The sequence below is a fragment of the Sorex fumeus genome, unplaced genomic scaffold (assembly GCF_029834395.1).
Source record: "Sorex fumeus unplaced genomic scaffold, SorFum_2.1 ptg000010l, whole genome shotgun sequence".
Classification (NCBI taxonomy): Eukaryota; Metazoa; Chordata; class Mammalia; order Eulipotyphla; family Soricidae; genus Sorex; species Sorex fumeus.
This window is the reverse complement of record NW_026606067.1, coordinates 35,017,319-35,031,698: the sequence shown is the minus strand read 5'-3', so window position 1 is coordinate 35,031,698 and position 14,380 is coordinate 35,017,319. Positions and strand designations below refer to the sequence as shown.

The window sequence follows — 14,380 nt, the reverse complement described above, 5'->3', positions numbered from 1 at the left end:
AATTAGCCAAGGTAATCTTAAAGAACAAATACATAAGGTTTATGCTACAAGCTATTGGGATTTTTAAACTGTTAAATAATTAAAACAGAGTGATATTGTAACAAGAGTAGATAAATGCTCAAAGAAAGAGAATATAAATTCTAGTACAGATCCATTTTATGCAGGCCTTGGTTTGCGATCATTGATATGCTGTGGTTGTGTAGGGGAACAGGATCATATCAGTAGATAATGCTTGAGAAATTAAATGGCAGTATGAGAACATGAAGTTTAGCGATTGCTTTATACCATGCTTAAAAAATTATTTGAGTCGATTATAGATAGAAATGTGAAAAACAGGAAAATCTACACTCTTCCAAGAAGTTAATAAGACAATTCCTCCAAGGCTTTTATAAAGTAGTCAAAAATAATCTTTGTCTATTTTTTAAAAATTGTTCTTAGTTCTGTGGATTAAACCTAGAGACTCATACAGGCAAGGCATGGGCCTACCTGCTGAGTCATATTCCCAGCCCACAAAGTTTTCTCAAACTGCAAGCAGAACATTTCAGGGATAAACATGGAGATATGTTTATCTCAGACATAACATTTATCTTCTTGTATTAGTATTCCATGGTGTAAGCTGAGTTTTAATTTCTTACTGAGATTGTTACTGGAGCAATAGCACAGTGGGTAAGGCGTTTGCCTTGCATGTGGTTGACCCAGGTCCGATTCCTCCATCCCTCTCAGAGAGCCCTGCAAGCTACCAAGAGTAACCCGCCCACACGGCAGAACCTGGCAAGTTCCCCGTGGCATATTTGATATGCCAAAAACAGTAACAAGTCTCACAATGGAGACGTTACTGGTGCCCGCTTGAGCAAATCAAATGGATGAACAACAGGAGGACAGTGCTACAGGACAGTGCTACTGAGACTGTTACACACTTCCATGACTGTGTAGCCTTTCAGACCACCTTGTGATTTCCAGGAAACTCTCAGGCCTCCAGGCAGTTCTATCCATTCTGTCCTTCTATATGCTGAGAGGATTGATTTTATCATCTTATTGTTTAAGAGAGAACAGAAGGGAATGCCCTGCCACAGAGGCAGGGTGGGATGGGGAGATGAGGGCTGGGAGGGATACTGGGATTAGTGGTGGTGGAGAATGGGCACTGGTGGAGGGATGAGTACTCGATCATTATATAACTGAAAACCAAGCACAAATATTTGTAAGTCTACAACTGGACCTCATGGTGTTTCACTAATAAAAATTTTTTTTAAAAAAAGAATTTTCTGGACACTGAAAAATCCAAGTATATGTTAAATAAAGCATGGATGAACAAAAAAAAAAATCCATAAAAAAAAGCAGCAGAGCTGTTTCACTGAACCCTAAGGACTTTTTTGTAGTTGGTTTCATAAACATAAAAATATGGTATTCCTTGCTCTTTCAATATATTCCCTTGAGGAATAATGATGAGGTGATTCATTGGAGGAGACACTTGTTCGGCAAGATTGCTGGCCATGGAAGTTTCAAAGATCTTGGTCAGTGTTATTAAATACAACCTTTGGCTTGTTCCTGTGTTTTTTCTTTAATCTGCTTTCAATCTCTTTGTTCGTAAAGGAGAGAAAGGGATCTTCAAACTGTCTTTGAGGAATTTATCAGATGTTTATAGGCTGTTAAAACAGTATATTTTGATCAGATATTTCCTTTGACTTCAACTGACTAGACACCAGATACGACAGGTAATTTTTTTAAAGACTGAAAAACAAACAAACACTGACCTCCCGTTGTTCATCGATTTCCTTGAGCGGGCACCAGTAATGTCTCCGTTTTGAGACTTGTTATTACTGTGTTTGGCATATCGAATATGTCATGGGTAGCTTGCCACGCTTTGCCTTGCGGGCAAGATATTCTCGGTAGCTTGCTGGGCTCTCCAAGAGTGGGGAGGAATCGAACCCGGCTCAGCTGGGCTGGCTGCGCGTAAGGCAAACGCCCTATGCGCTGTGTTATCACTCCAGCCCAAGACTGAAAAACGTACCTTAAAATATTCCTTTATGCGGTTTACTTTGGTTGATACTCTTAAACCTTACCCAGTGACCTTTGGGGGCATTAGAATTCACATACTGAATTTTTTCTACATGGAAATTTAGGTACTGTTTCATTTCTTTATGTGTCAACATAATATTTTGTACCATAGTTTTGTTGTAGAGAAAAATTAAAATTTCACAAAATCTTAAGTAACAAAATGTTAATTCATGAGTATACAAATCCTTGAATTAGCAAGTGTAGCATAACATGGGGCTGGAACGATAGCACAGAGGGTAGGGCGTTTGCCCTGTTTGCAGCAGAACTGGGTTCATTTCCTCCGCCCCTCTCAGAAAACCTGGCAAGCTACCGACAGTATCTCGCCCGCACGGCAAAGCCTGGAAAGCTACCCATGACGTATTCAATATGCTAAAAGTAGTAACAAGTCTCACAATTTGTTGTGAGACATTACTGGTGCCCGCTTGAGCAAATCAATGAACAACGGAAGGACAGTGCTACAGTGCTACAGTATAATATGATTTGCTTCAAGACTCTTGTATTTATCTTGGAAACATTACTACCTTAAAGTCTGTAGGTTTTATGACTCACCCCATAAAGAAGCCAAACGCAGAGAAATTTATGGAGATATGGACCATCATCAATTATATATGCCATCAAATGATTATTTTATATAATCAGTCCCAAATCACAACCATAAAGTATTAAAAATGTTACGGAGAAAGGCATAAATAGAAAATTGGAACGTTTTGTTTTTGTTTTAATGTAAGCCACAATGAGATAGCACAGTGGGTAGGGTGTTTGCCTTGCACGAGACTGACCAGGCCGACCCGGGTTCAAATCCTACTCCCCTCTTGGAGAGCCCGGCAAGCTACCGAGAGTATCTCTCGCCCACACAGCAAAGCCTGGCAAGTTCCCCGTGCCATATTTGATATGCCAAACACAGTAACAACAAGTCTCACAATTTGTTGTGAGACGTTACTGGTGCCCGCTCGAGCAAATCGATGAACAACGGGAAGACAATGCTATAGTGCTATAGTCTAAGAAATATTTTTATTAGTAAAAGTTGTACAATAGAGAGTCATTCTGAATTTAAATTTAACTAATGTTCCCAAAAATGCAGGATTTGGTTAAATCGGCTTTCTATGAGGAGGCTCAGCAGATGTTTCCTTTACAAAGTAATAAAAATCTCAATTTTTAATAGTACTGTTAACCAAAACATGTACATGTTGAAATTATCTCATCTCAGTTTGACTCTGGGGTGCCTAATCAAAGCTGATGTGCATGGGTTCTTTTAATCGGCGTTGTGTTTTACAAGGGCCACCTGTTTATATCAGTTTACATCCATCAGTTACTGCAGTTTAGTAGAGCACTGTGAGCTCATGAAAGATGTGACTATAATCATGAAAGTATCTCTTGGTGAGTTGAGATTTTTTTTTGGATCATTAACATCCAAGATAGTTTATTTCTATCTTGGCTGATATTCCTATTAACACATCTCACCTCTCCATCATCCAGGGTCTGAGTCACCTGCACCAGCATAAAGTGATTCATCGAGATATTAAAGGGCAAAATGTCTTGCTGACGGAAAATGCTGAAGTTAAGCTGGGTAAGAACAAACTCAGTGGGCCTACAAGTAGCAGGAATTGATGAGATTATTTCAGAAAGTTACATTGGTTTGCTGCTTGTTTTGTAAGGATTTTTTTTCACTGTGAACGTGGAGGTCGTTGTGGTCAAAATGGAATGGAAGATGTTTCTGTTTCAAAATATTTTTGAAAAAGGCTTTGGGGAGTGAATTAGTATACACTTGGTAAATTCCTGTGCTAAGTTAATGTGTAGAACTATGTACTTTTTTAAAAGCAAAGATCCTTTAGATTATGTACTAAATGATTACCTATGGCCTATCATTTGTTTACCTTTTTATAACAATGGCAGTACAGTGATAACTCATTTTTGATTAAAAAAATCCAGATATAAATATTTCTAATAATGGATTCTCATAGTATTTTCATGTTTTGCATTACTTTTGTTTATATTTTATTACATGTAATGCAAACATATAATAATATTATTACTGTACAGTTCTGCAAAAGGGATATTCTACCTGTTTCCCACTTCCATCTGCCATAGATATCAGGAAAATAAATATTTTCTCTGGCTGTCAGTTGAGCCCTTCCCACAGTAAATCTGGGGATCTTCAGATAAGGTAGAGATGCCTAAAGCCATTTGCCTGCTTAGTAAATATAATTAAGAGCATGAATTGACAAATATTCTAAAGGATACACAGCTTAAGCCTAATATATATTATTAGTTATTTTCAGATAGATTTAAATATTTTCCATGTTTACATCCCAGAGATTTGTTGTTTTTTTTTGTTGTTGTTGTTAAAGATATACGATGTTAGGGCTGGAGCCATAGCACAGCAGGTAGGGAGGGCGTTTGCCTTGCACACAGCCAACATGGCCGACACAGGTTCGATTCCCAGCATCCCATATGGTCCCCTGAGCACCGCCAGGAGCAATTTCTGAGTGCATGAGCCAGGAGTAACCCCTGGGCATCGCCGGGTGTTACTGGCATCGCCCAAAAAAGAAAAAAAAAAGATATATGATGTTAGTTGTTCATGGTTATTATATGGTACCAGAATTTTATCTCATGAAAATTTTATTTTAAGACAAAAGCAGTATAGGGAAAGAAGTTTAATATTAAATGTCTGGGTAAGCTATCTTCAGAATATTCATCATCAGTAATGAAAATTACTTAGAGAATATTCTATTCCAGGTCCTGTGCAAGATACTTGCATAGATGATCTCATTTTAACATTAGAGCAATTCTATGAAACTCTGATGTTTTATTACATGGATTAGGAAATAGAAGTGAAAAGTGATTAACTACCTCCCCTAATTCATTTCTAATATGTGGAATAATGGGATGCGAACAGGCAATCTGACTCCTTTAATTTATTTCGCAATAATTTTCTTTGTAAAACTTCATACTAAGCTTTAACACAACCAAGCTTGCTTAGTACTTAACACTTGTTTCTGGTCCTTGCTGAGTCTTGGGGTAACTAAATATTCAATGTAATTACTCACTGGTGTACTTTATTCATTTATACATCCAATTAAAGTTCTCATTCACACAAAAAAGTAGATAAATGGACAAACAAAATGTATACTTCTAAATAGCCTTAAAAAAGGAAATTGCGATTTGGTAACAAGACCATTTTCCTGTTAATAGAAAGGAAATAGGAGTCACAAAAGCATCCTCATAGGTTCTAAGTCGCTTGAGTATAGAACTATTCTCTATTCATCTGCATATGTCCCTAGCATCTTTATTTAATAAATCCTTGAACATCTTTTTAAAGAAGTATTGACATGGGTTGAAACACAGATAAAGATATTATGTTAAATGAAAGAAATCAGTCACAAAAAAAAGACAAATTCTGCAGGATTTCACCTACTCCTGTTTTTAGTAATCAAATTTATAGAAAAAGAAAGTTGAGGAGGGAAATAGAACAGCAGAGAAGGCACTATGTGGCCAACCCTGGTTCAATTTCCAGCACCCCATATATTCTCCTGAGTACCACCAGGTTTGATCCCTAAGCGTAGAGCAAGGAGTAAACCCTAAGAACCACCATATGTGCCCACTCCACCAAAAAACAAAAGTCAGTTCCCTGGGGCTTGTGGATACTCTAGAAAAGAAAGATACTTGTTTTAATGGGTGCAGAATTTTAATCAGGGAAGATGAAAATGTTCTGGAGTTGTATGGATGGTGGAAATGGCTTCAAACCCATGTGATTATATATAATACAGATATCTATACCTAAAATGATAAAATGACAGATTTTAATTAATATACATTTTACCACAATAAAAATACATATTCATTTCACCAGCATATGAAGATCATAGATTGTATGCACTTGTGTTCTCTTGAATAGTGGACTTTGGTGTCAGTGCTCAGCTTGATCGAACAGTGGGCAGGAGAAATACTTTCATTGGAACACCCTATTGGATGGCCCCGGAAGTGATTGCCTGTGACGAAAACCCAGATGCCACATATGATTTCAAGGTATGACTTCTTCCATCTTCACATGTTTTAAAATCATGCATAACATCTCACCCTGAATCTTGCAATGGTAAAATTATTTTGGGATCCTTTGGGATTAATATTTATGTGATCTAACGAGAGAAATGTAAAACACTATTTAAATTTAAAATGACAAGACATTCAAGAAAAAGTTTTTTTAATGAATTCCCCCATCTTGTTGATTGCCTATTTGTAAAAATCTCTAAACTTTATTTTATGTTCCCTTGAATTTACTCTATTAGACAATAGATTTCTACCCTGGTTATAATTTACAGTTTTAGAAAAGTATATATCTTGAGAGCTTTTATATTAAAAGAAATTTGCATATGAATTTGTTGCCTTAAGTCACCTTTTTCTGATTTAAAAATAATCACACTTACTCATTTCTACATTGCTCATAATATAATTATTAGGGTTTCTTTTCAATGAGAGGCAACCAAATGGAATGTGGGTAGCTATGACATTGTTTCTATGCAACTTTTATGATATTTCAAAGAAATTTGACTTGAGGCCTGTTTCTTTGTATTAAGCAGAAAATTTTCTAGTAAGTTCAAACCAAGGTTTAAATAGGGGATGAAATTTCTCATTTACCCCAAGAAGTCCTCCTCTTTCTGTTTTTCTCAGCAGAATCAAACTTAAGTTAGGTACAAACCTATCCACAGCTGCAATTTCAGGCAACACTGTATGTCAGGAATTGAAGTGTGGTAGAGGACAGAGACGAATTTAGAAATGAAAGGGAAGTAGGATTTGAGAGTTTTCAGATTGCATAGTGGATCTCATTCCTACTTTGGACAAACTGGCAGGCTACAGAATGTAACCTGCCCACACGGCAGAGTCTGGCGAACTCCCTGTGGCGTACCCAATATTCCAAATACCAGTAACAATGATGGGTCTCATTCTCCTAACTCTGAAAGAGCCTTGAATATGGCACTTTTTAAAAAAAAATCTCAGGGCTAGACGAAGGAGACATTACTGGGGCCTGCTCGAGGCAATCGACGAATAGTGGATGGAATCAATGATGTATGTTCATAAAGGTTGTGTAACAGACTTGTGCAAAATCTGGCATACCTAAGGCTGATTTTATAAATACATGGGATTTTTACCAAAGGAATTTGGTGGTCATCTGGAAATACCCTATCTCTCAGAGGAAGAGATTGAGAGTTAAGACCTTTTTGGTAAATTCCCAGTTAGGGATGTTCATGGCTGGGGTTGAACCCAGGCCCCCTACCTCTCTGTTCCCAATATATTGCCTTCTGTGGTCTGCCCCTTTGTAAATCTCCAGTTCACCAAAGAAACAACCCCTGAAGAAGAAACTTATTTAAAGAATTCCTCTATTAAAGAGCATTTTTAGTTCTCCACATATGGGTTATTATTGAAATTAGGTCACGAAAACACAAATGCTAAAATGTCTTCAGAAGCCTGTGTCTCAGGGCAGTGACAAATTATTTGCCTCTTTGGAGAAACACAAGACTTGAAACCGAAAACAAAATAATCTCTTGTAAATTTCCTTCCTCTTTCAAAGTTAGTCACTGGAATAAACTGACAACAATCTGTTTGAAAATAGCTGACAGGTTAAAAGTTAATCTCTTGCCAAAATAAAATGTCATTTATTTAAACGGCTAATGATAAGCACATTTAAATAATTTGATTTTCAAATCCCTTCAGAGGAGCTACTATCAAATGTATGTCCCAGTCCAGATATGTGTATCATAATAGTCTCATAAACAATTTTTTAGATGATCGCTATAGTTAGCAAGTGCTAGCTTGTTACATCTGGACTCAGATATTTCATTCTACCATGGAGAAAAAAGTTTGATTCTTAGTTTAGCTTTTCAAGTTTTTATTTTACTGACTATAGTATATATGAACTTTTATTTTGTGACATAAAATAGATTCCTATGATTTAGTTGTTTCTCATAGAGAAATGGAAGCTTAGTCTTACTGACAAACCAAAACTTGGAGCAAAACCGATACACTGATTCTCTTTCCTCAAATCATACCTAAATCACATGGTTTGAGCCCAATGGGTAATTCTAGGTGCGGATGAAGTCTGGAGTTTTAGGAAGCTCAGGAGGCTTCATACAACATTAGGTGAATCAGCAACACTATAATCTCCATATTACTGTTCTGATATCCCAAGACTTCATAAACTGAAGATTAATTTCTGTGTTTTCCATTAAGAAATGAAGACTTCTATAGCCAGAGAGAGAGTACAATGGGCAAGATGATCATCTGGCATGTGACTAACCTAGGTTCAATCCCTGGCACCTGGTATACAGTCCCCTGAGCACATAGCCAGAAGTAAACCTTGAACACTGCTGGTTGTCACCCAAATATTTTTTGAAGACTGAAAGGGAGAAATGAAGATTCTGATGAGAAAACAGACCCATGTGTATCTGTTCTGTAGTCTTTGGTGCAAAGTTGTTTATCAGGTTTGTATAACTTAACTTGTACAAGAGGAGGAAGAAACTTTGACAAGAAGGTGAGTTTTACTGGTCACTTGCCAAGGGTGAACCAAAGACCTTGATAGGGAGAAATAAGGAGAACCTGGCAGAAAGGAACATTTGGAGATGTCTCAAAGATTTTTTTACCCCAACACTCTTTTGCTGTGGACCATTGAAGTGATTCTATATAAACTTTCTCCTTCTGGGTTGGTACCAGATCATATCTTTTGTTTTGTTCCTGATTCTTTCAAATATGGTCTGTCACCAGGAGACAGACACCTGACGGTACCTTGACTTTCAAACACATTCATTCATCACTCAGCACCTATTTATTAAATTGCCACCATCTATAAAGAATACACCAAGGAATATTTGGATATGCAGTCTGATTTCATTGGGTTTTTGTTTTCTTGGGTCTCCCAAGTGGTGCTCTGTATAAAATCTTTGAGGGTGGCCAGGGGGAGGCCCCAGTGACTCTTCCCCTAGCCACCTGAGTTCGGGGTGAGCCCGGGCTACTCCCCCAGGTGGGGCGACCCCGGCTCTGGGGCAGACGGCTAAGGAAGCAAGGGCCAAGCAGGTTGATTTATCAGTTGCTGGTTGATTGATCAGTTGCCATTTATTCCATTCTCTCCACGTGCCTGCTCCTGTATTCTACATTCTTCTCTCTGTCCCACTTACTAGGCTCTCCATGGTCCATCATGCTGTCCTGCTTTCTCTCTTCAGCTCTTTTCTCTCTCCAACTCCCCTTCACCCTGGGCCCACACTGCACCCAGTCAGGTAGCCATATCAACATAAGAAAGCCCTTCCTGAGGGCCCACCAGGTTCAAAGGATTACCTGAGAGGTATTCCAAAACCCTTCCTGATTGCCCCAGGCAAAACACCTCCTAAGGTGTTTTTCTCTTTTCCTCATTCAATAACTATCAAAGTCTTAATATTAGTTATTTTTGTATGGACACAGTAAGAGCTACCATTGAGACTTGTAGGGCAGCTCTCTTGGGAACATCTTGCCACAGACTCAGACTACAGAGCTCAGGCCAGATTAATCATTCCTAACCCTAGCAGTTATCCTACAGTGCTCAAGAGGCCCGGGCCCCACGGATGATTCCCAGTCAATAACACAGGTAGTTCGATGGAAGGGCCTGAGGATGCCACGCTGCCCGGGACCTGAGGTGTCAGGGTTACCCTACTTATCTAAATGGCTTTGGGGTTCTCCAGAAATGCACCTGGTGATGCTCAGGAGAACTTGTGGTGCTAAGAATCAAACTTGGATCAGACATAGTAGTCATGGGCCCTAACCACCATACTATCTCTGGGCCCTGACTAGGCAGCAACGTTTCATGCTTGAAATTTACTTGGAACCCCATCAAAGTTCAAAAAATTGGTACTATGTGTGTTGTAGTCCAATTGGCCCAATTCTATAGCCATTCAGCTCAATTCTATATATAAGCCCCAGAAACTGGTGTGAATACTTTAGCGTCTCATGAGTGGTAGATGTTTTTACCTTTGAGGACATGTCTAAAATAAAAGATGATGTTTTTCGAATACCACCACAAAATAAAAAATCTTTCTTTCAAATAAAAGTTGTTAGGACGTGGATTGAAATCTCCGTTTAACAACAAAAAGACTCCTGAGACTGCAAACAGCAAGCAGGGTTTATTGTAAGACTGGCTAGCCAGGGTCGAGTTGCCTACATGGACATGCAAGTCCAGCAGGTCCAAGACCCCGAGCTTCTCCAAAGGAGATCTTATATAGGCCTTCACCAGCCATTACAGCAGAGCCTGCGCATTTAATAGCCAATAGATTTGTAATAACACATACTTTCCTAACCAATGCATTTGAAAGTACATCACTCCTTAGCCTATTTTTTAAAGATCAGCATTTGTGTCAGTGCTTAGGAACGTCCTGTTTTTTTTTTAATTATTTAAATTTTTAATAGTGAGATATCATGAGGTACAGTTGCAGTCCTACACAAGGAACCTCCTGTTTTTTAGGGCAGTCCTGGGCCTTGTGAGAGACATCGAGTTATCTGGTCTGACTCCCACTCTTCTCGTGACTTGCAACTTGGGGCACCTCTATCCAAGTTCGTTGCTCAGGGGCAGAAAAACAAGTTATTTTGCATTGCGGGTTCCTGTAAAGAGGATCTGAAAAGGCTATATAGACCTGTTCCTCACATTTTTAATCTAGGAAAGACAAGTTGGTCAGCGTTCATTTTGTTCAGGGCCACAAAAGTGAAATGCAGTCGACTGGGAGCAATAGTACAGCGGGTAGGGCATTTGCCTTGCATGCAGCCGACCCGAGTTCGATTCCCAGCATCCCATATGGTCCCCCCCAGCACCACCAGGAGTAACTCCCGAGTTCAAAGCCAGGAGTAACCCCCTGTGTATCGCCAAGTGTGACCCAAAAAGCGGAAAAAAAAAAAGTGAAGTGCAATAACTAAGAAAGACCATAGTGTTATCTTACCATCTGATTTGCTAATGATTATTTATGATTTGTCAGTGATGTCTGAAACACTGTAGGAAATTGATCTAAAAATGACAGTATTTCTATAAAAAAAAAAAAGTGACTCCCTAGGAAAGTCATCTGAAGAGCTCGTTGTTTTTTTTTTTTTTTTATTCCAGTCTGGTTTTGTCTGCTATCTACCAGGCACAAGCAGTAGCTGACTGAAAATAACCCTCCCCCGAGAGAGAGAGCCAAAACTTCCCTGGCGCGATGTGTTCACTCTCCCCCAGAGGTCCTTCCTTTCTTGTTTTCAGAAATTCTGTCAAAACACTTCAAGCAAAAGGAAAGGTTTCATTTCCCTGATAAGTATGTGGAGTAATAATGAAAGCTTTCTCACTTAATAATAAGCATTCAGAAGATTTGAAATTAATAAAACTGTTCGAAATTCCTAGGCCTCTCAAATTATTTTTTAATTCTGAATTTCATTTCCACTCGAATGTGATGTGCCAGGTATTTAAGTCTGTAATGTTCTCATCGCATTAATGGAACTGCTCTCTAAAGAAAGTTCCCTGTGGCCAGAGACCCATCCCAGAGAGCTACTAAAGAAAGAGATGAGCAGGGGTCTGGAGCGATAGTACAGCGGGTAGGGTGTTTGCCTTGCACGCAGCTGACCCGGGTTTGATTCCCAGCATCCCATATGGTCCCCTGAGCACCGTCAGGGGTAATTCCTGAGCTCAAAGCCAGGAGTGACCCCTGTGCATCGCTGGGTGTGACCCAAAAAGTGCACGCACACACACACACACACACACACACACACACACACACACACTCACACACACAAAGAGGTGAGCAGTATCCAGAATATCTCTGCAGTGACAGAGCATGTAAAAGCTGAACACACTTCCAAATGTATATCAGTGCAAAAGCAACTGATAGTTTCCTGTATGTCTTATTTTCTCCTACCCTAGGCATACATGGAATATGAGTAGAAAACTTAATTATTTTAAGTATCATTTAGTCCCATTCTAAAATTTCAACCTACATTGATCTTGCCTTCGTATTTGGTAAAAGGGTTGGAGAGATAGTATAGGGGTTTAGACACTTGACTTGCATGTGACTAACTCCAGTTTGACTCTGGAACCACAAAAGATGGCCTGAGCAACATTAGAACCAGGAGTGACCCCTGAGCACTGTCAGGTGTAACACAGCCCACCCACCCCACTTAAAAAAATGGCAAAGTAATAAAAGTACTATGAATTGGCATATCCCCAGTTCCTCAGGGCTGATTTGGGGTAATATTTGTTATTCACCTAGACTCTAACTATGAGACTTTGCACACAAATCTGTGGTTCATTTGCAGATATAGATATAAGGTTGAGTGAATATTAAACCTTAAATATTAAACCTTTGCCAACTACAAGACCAAGATGACTGTCCTCCGATGTCCCGATTGATCTGTCACATCTTCCAAAAGGGCAGCAGAAAAGATTATCCATGACTTCTACTCAAATCTCTTCAATAGCCATGTCTACCTGCCCACATACCAAATTCCACAGGATGGATATGTCGTTCCCAACATTCTCCCTTCCAAAATCTGACACACCATTTCATCAGTAAAGAAGCGAACAGGACCTGACCTGACAAGGTCAGACCCAAACACCTGAAGAACCTGCCCGTCAGTACTCATCAGTACACTGGCTTGGCTCTTTACACTCTACCTCTCTGAATGCAAGTTTTCATCCCAATGGAAAACCAGTAGGACTGTTCTACTATACAAGAAGGGAGACATCCATGACATTGGCAATTATAGCCCAATCTGCCTATTGTCTGTCATCTACAAGTTGTTCACTAGAGTCATCCTGAATAGGATTGGCAGAACCCTAGATGAAGGACAACCATGTGAGCAAGCCAGGTTCCGAAAAGGATTCAGCATGATCAACCATATCCACATGGTAACCAAGCTCATTGAGATTTCTCGGGAGTTCAAGAAGCTGCTCTGTCTAACATTCATTGATTTAAAGAAGGCCTTTGATTTGTCGAGACTGAAGCGGTTATCAAAGCCCTAGCCAAATAGGGCATCAAACTCAATACATCAGGATCTTCCATGGGCTGTATTTCAGATTCACTACCAGGATCTCACCTTTCTACAAGAAAGTATCAACGACGTCAAGAGAGGGATTTGGCAGGGTGATACCATTTCACCGGAACTCTTCAGTGCCACCCTCGAGAACGTCTGGACTGGAATGGGAAGGAATGGGAGTGAAGATAGACAGTCGGCAACTACACCACCTCTGTTTCACTGATGGCATTGTTCTAATAACACCAAACATTAGCCAAGCAGCACAAATGCTGGCTGACTTCGACCTTGAATGTGGAAAGGTTAGATTCCAGCTGAATCTCATGAAGACAATGTTTATGAAAAACAGACTTGTTCCTGTTGTTCCATTTGCTCTCAATGGAACAGACATCTCTGATGCAACAGTTATGTGTCCCTAGGTTGAAAAGTCAACATGACAAATGACCTGGCACCTGAGTTGCGCAGGAGGAAGAGTGGGGCTTGGAACGCCTTCAAGAGCGTTGAAGAAATAGCTAAGAGGACGAAGAATCTCCAGCTCTGGGCACATCTCTTTGACTCCACTGTTCTTCTTGCACTAACATACGCCTCAGAGACCTGGGCCCTATGAAAACAGGATGAGAATGCTATTCAGGTCTCCCAAAGAGTATCACATTTCACTTGGAGTATCACATTTCACTTGGAGTATCACATTTCACTCAAGTGAGAGGATTCTGGAGTTCTGACCTTCTTTGATGATCAAGAGTCAGGGACTCTGTCTCCTTTGCCAAGGCGTCGAAAATCAGATGGGCTGGACGAGTAATGCAATTTGCAGATGACCGCTGTACTAGAGCCATTACCGACTGGATTCCACAGGACGTTAAAAGATCGCGTGGCTGCCCACCTATGAGACGGTCAGTTTTTTTCGTCAAGACCCTGAACGATCAGTTTGAGACTCTTCATGTTCCTGGAACAAGCAGGTGCCATTGGGCTACACTAGCACGTGACAGGGACGAATGGAGACATTACTGGTGCCCACTCGAGCAAAGCGATGAGTAAGGGGAGGTCAAGTGATCAAGTGAATATTAAACCTGTGATATGGAGAATCAACAGGTCTTAGCTCAGCAGGATAGAAAGAGCTCCTCTAGTTAAGAGACTTACCTTGGGAGATAATGAGTAACCTCACTGGTTCCAGTGATGCTGATATGCACTCAGGGTGTTTCACAAGAGGACAATACACAGAGTAGAATGTTGCATTATTTTCAGCAAGGCCTACTGCTGAGATGCACGCTAAGGTCCTCTTCCTATTTAGCAAGAAGGCAGAAGGATATAAGCTCTACAGTCT

General features: G+C 39.8%; 1 protein-coding gene across 4 annotated transcripts in view; it reads left to right on the top strand.

Moving 5' to 3' along the window:
- TNIK (TRAF2 and NCK interacting kinase) overlaps window positions 1-14,380 on the top strand; it is a 478,684-nt gene that overhangs the window by 310,768 nt on the left and 153,536 nt on the right. For all 4 annotated transcript variants that reach the window (XM_056110725.1, XM_056110723.1, XM_056110724.1 and 1 more), the window contains exons 6-7: window positions 3,532-3,622; window positions 5,951-6,081. In XM_056110725.1, coding sequence (XP_055966700.1) covers window positions 3,532-3,622; window positions 5,951-6,081 — 222 coding nt within the window. The remainder of the gene's footprint in view (window positions 1-3,531; window positions 3,623-5,950; window positions 6,082-14,380) is intronic.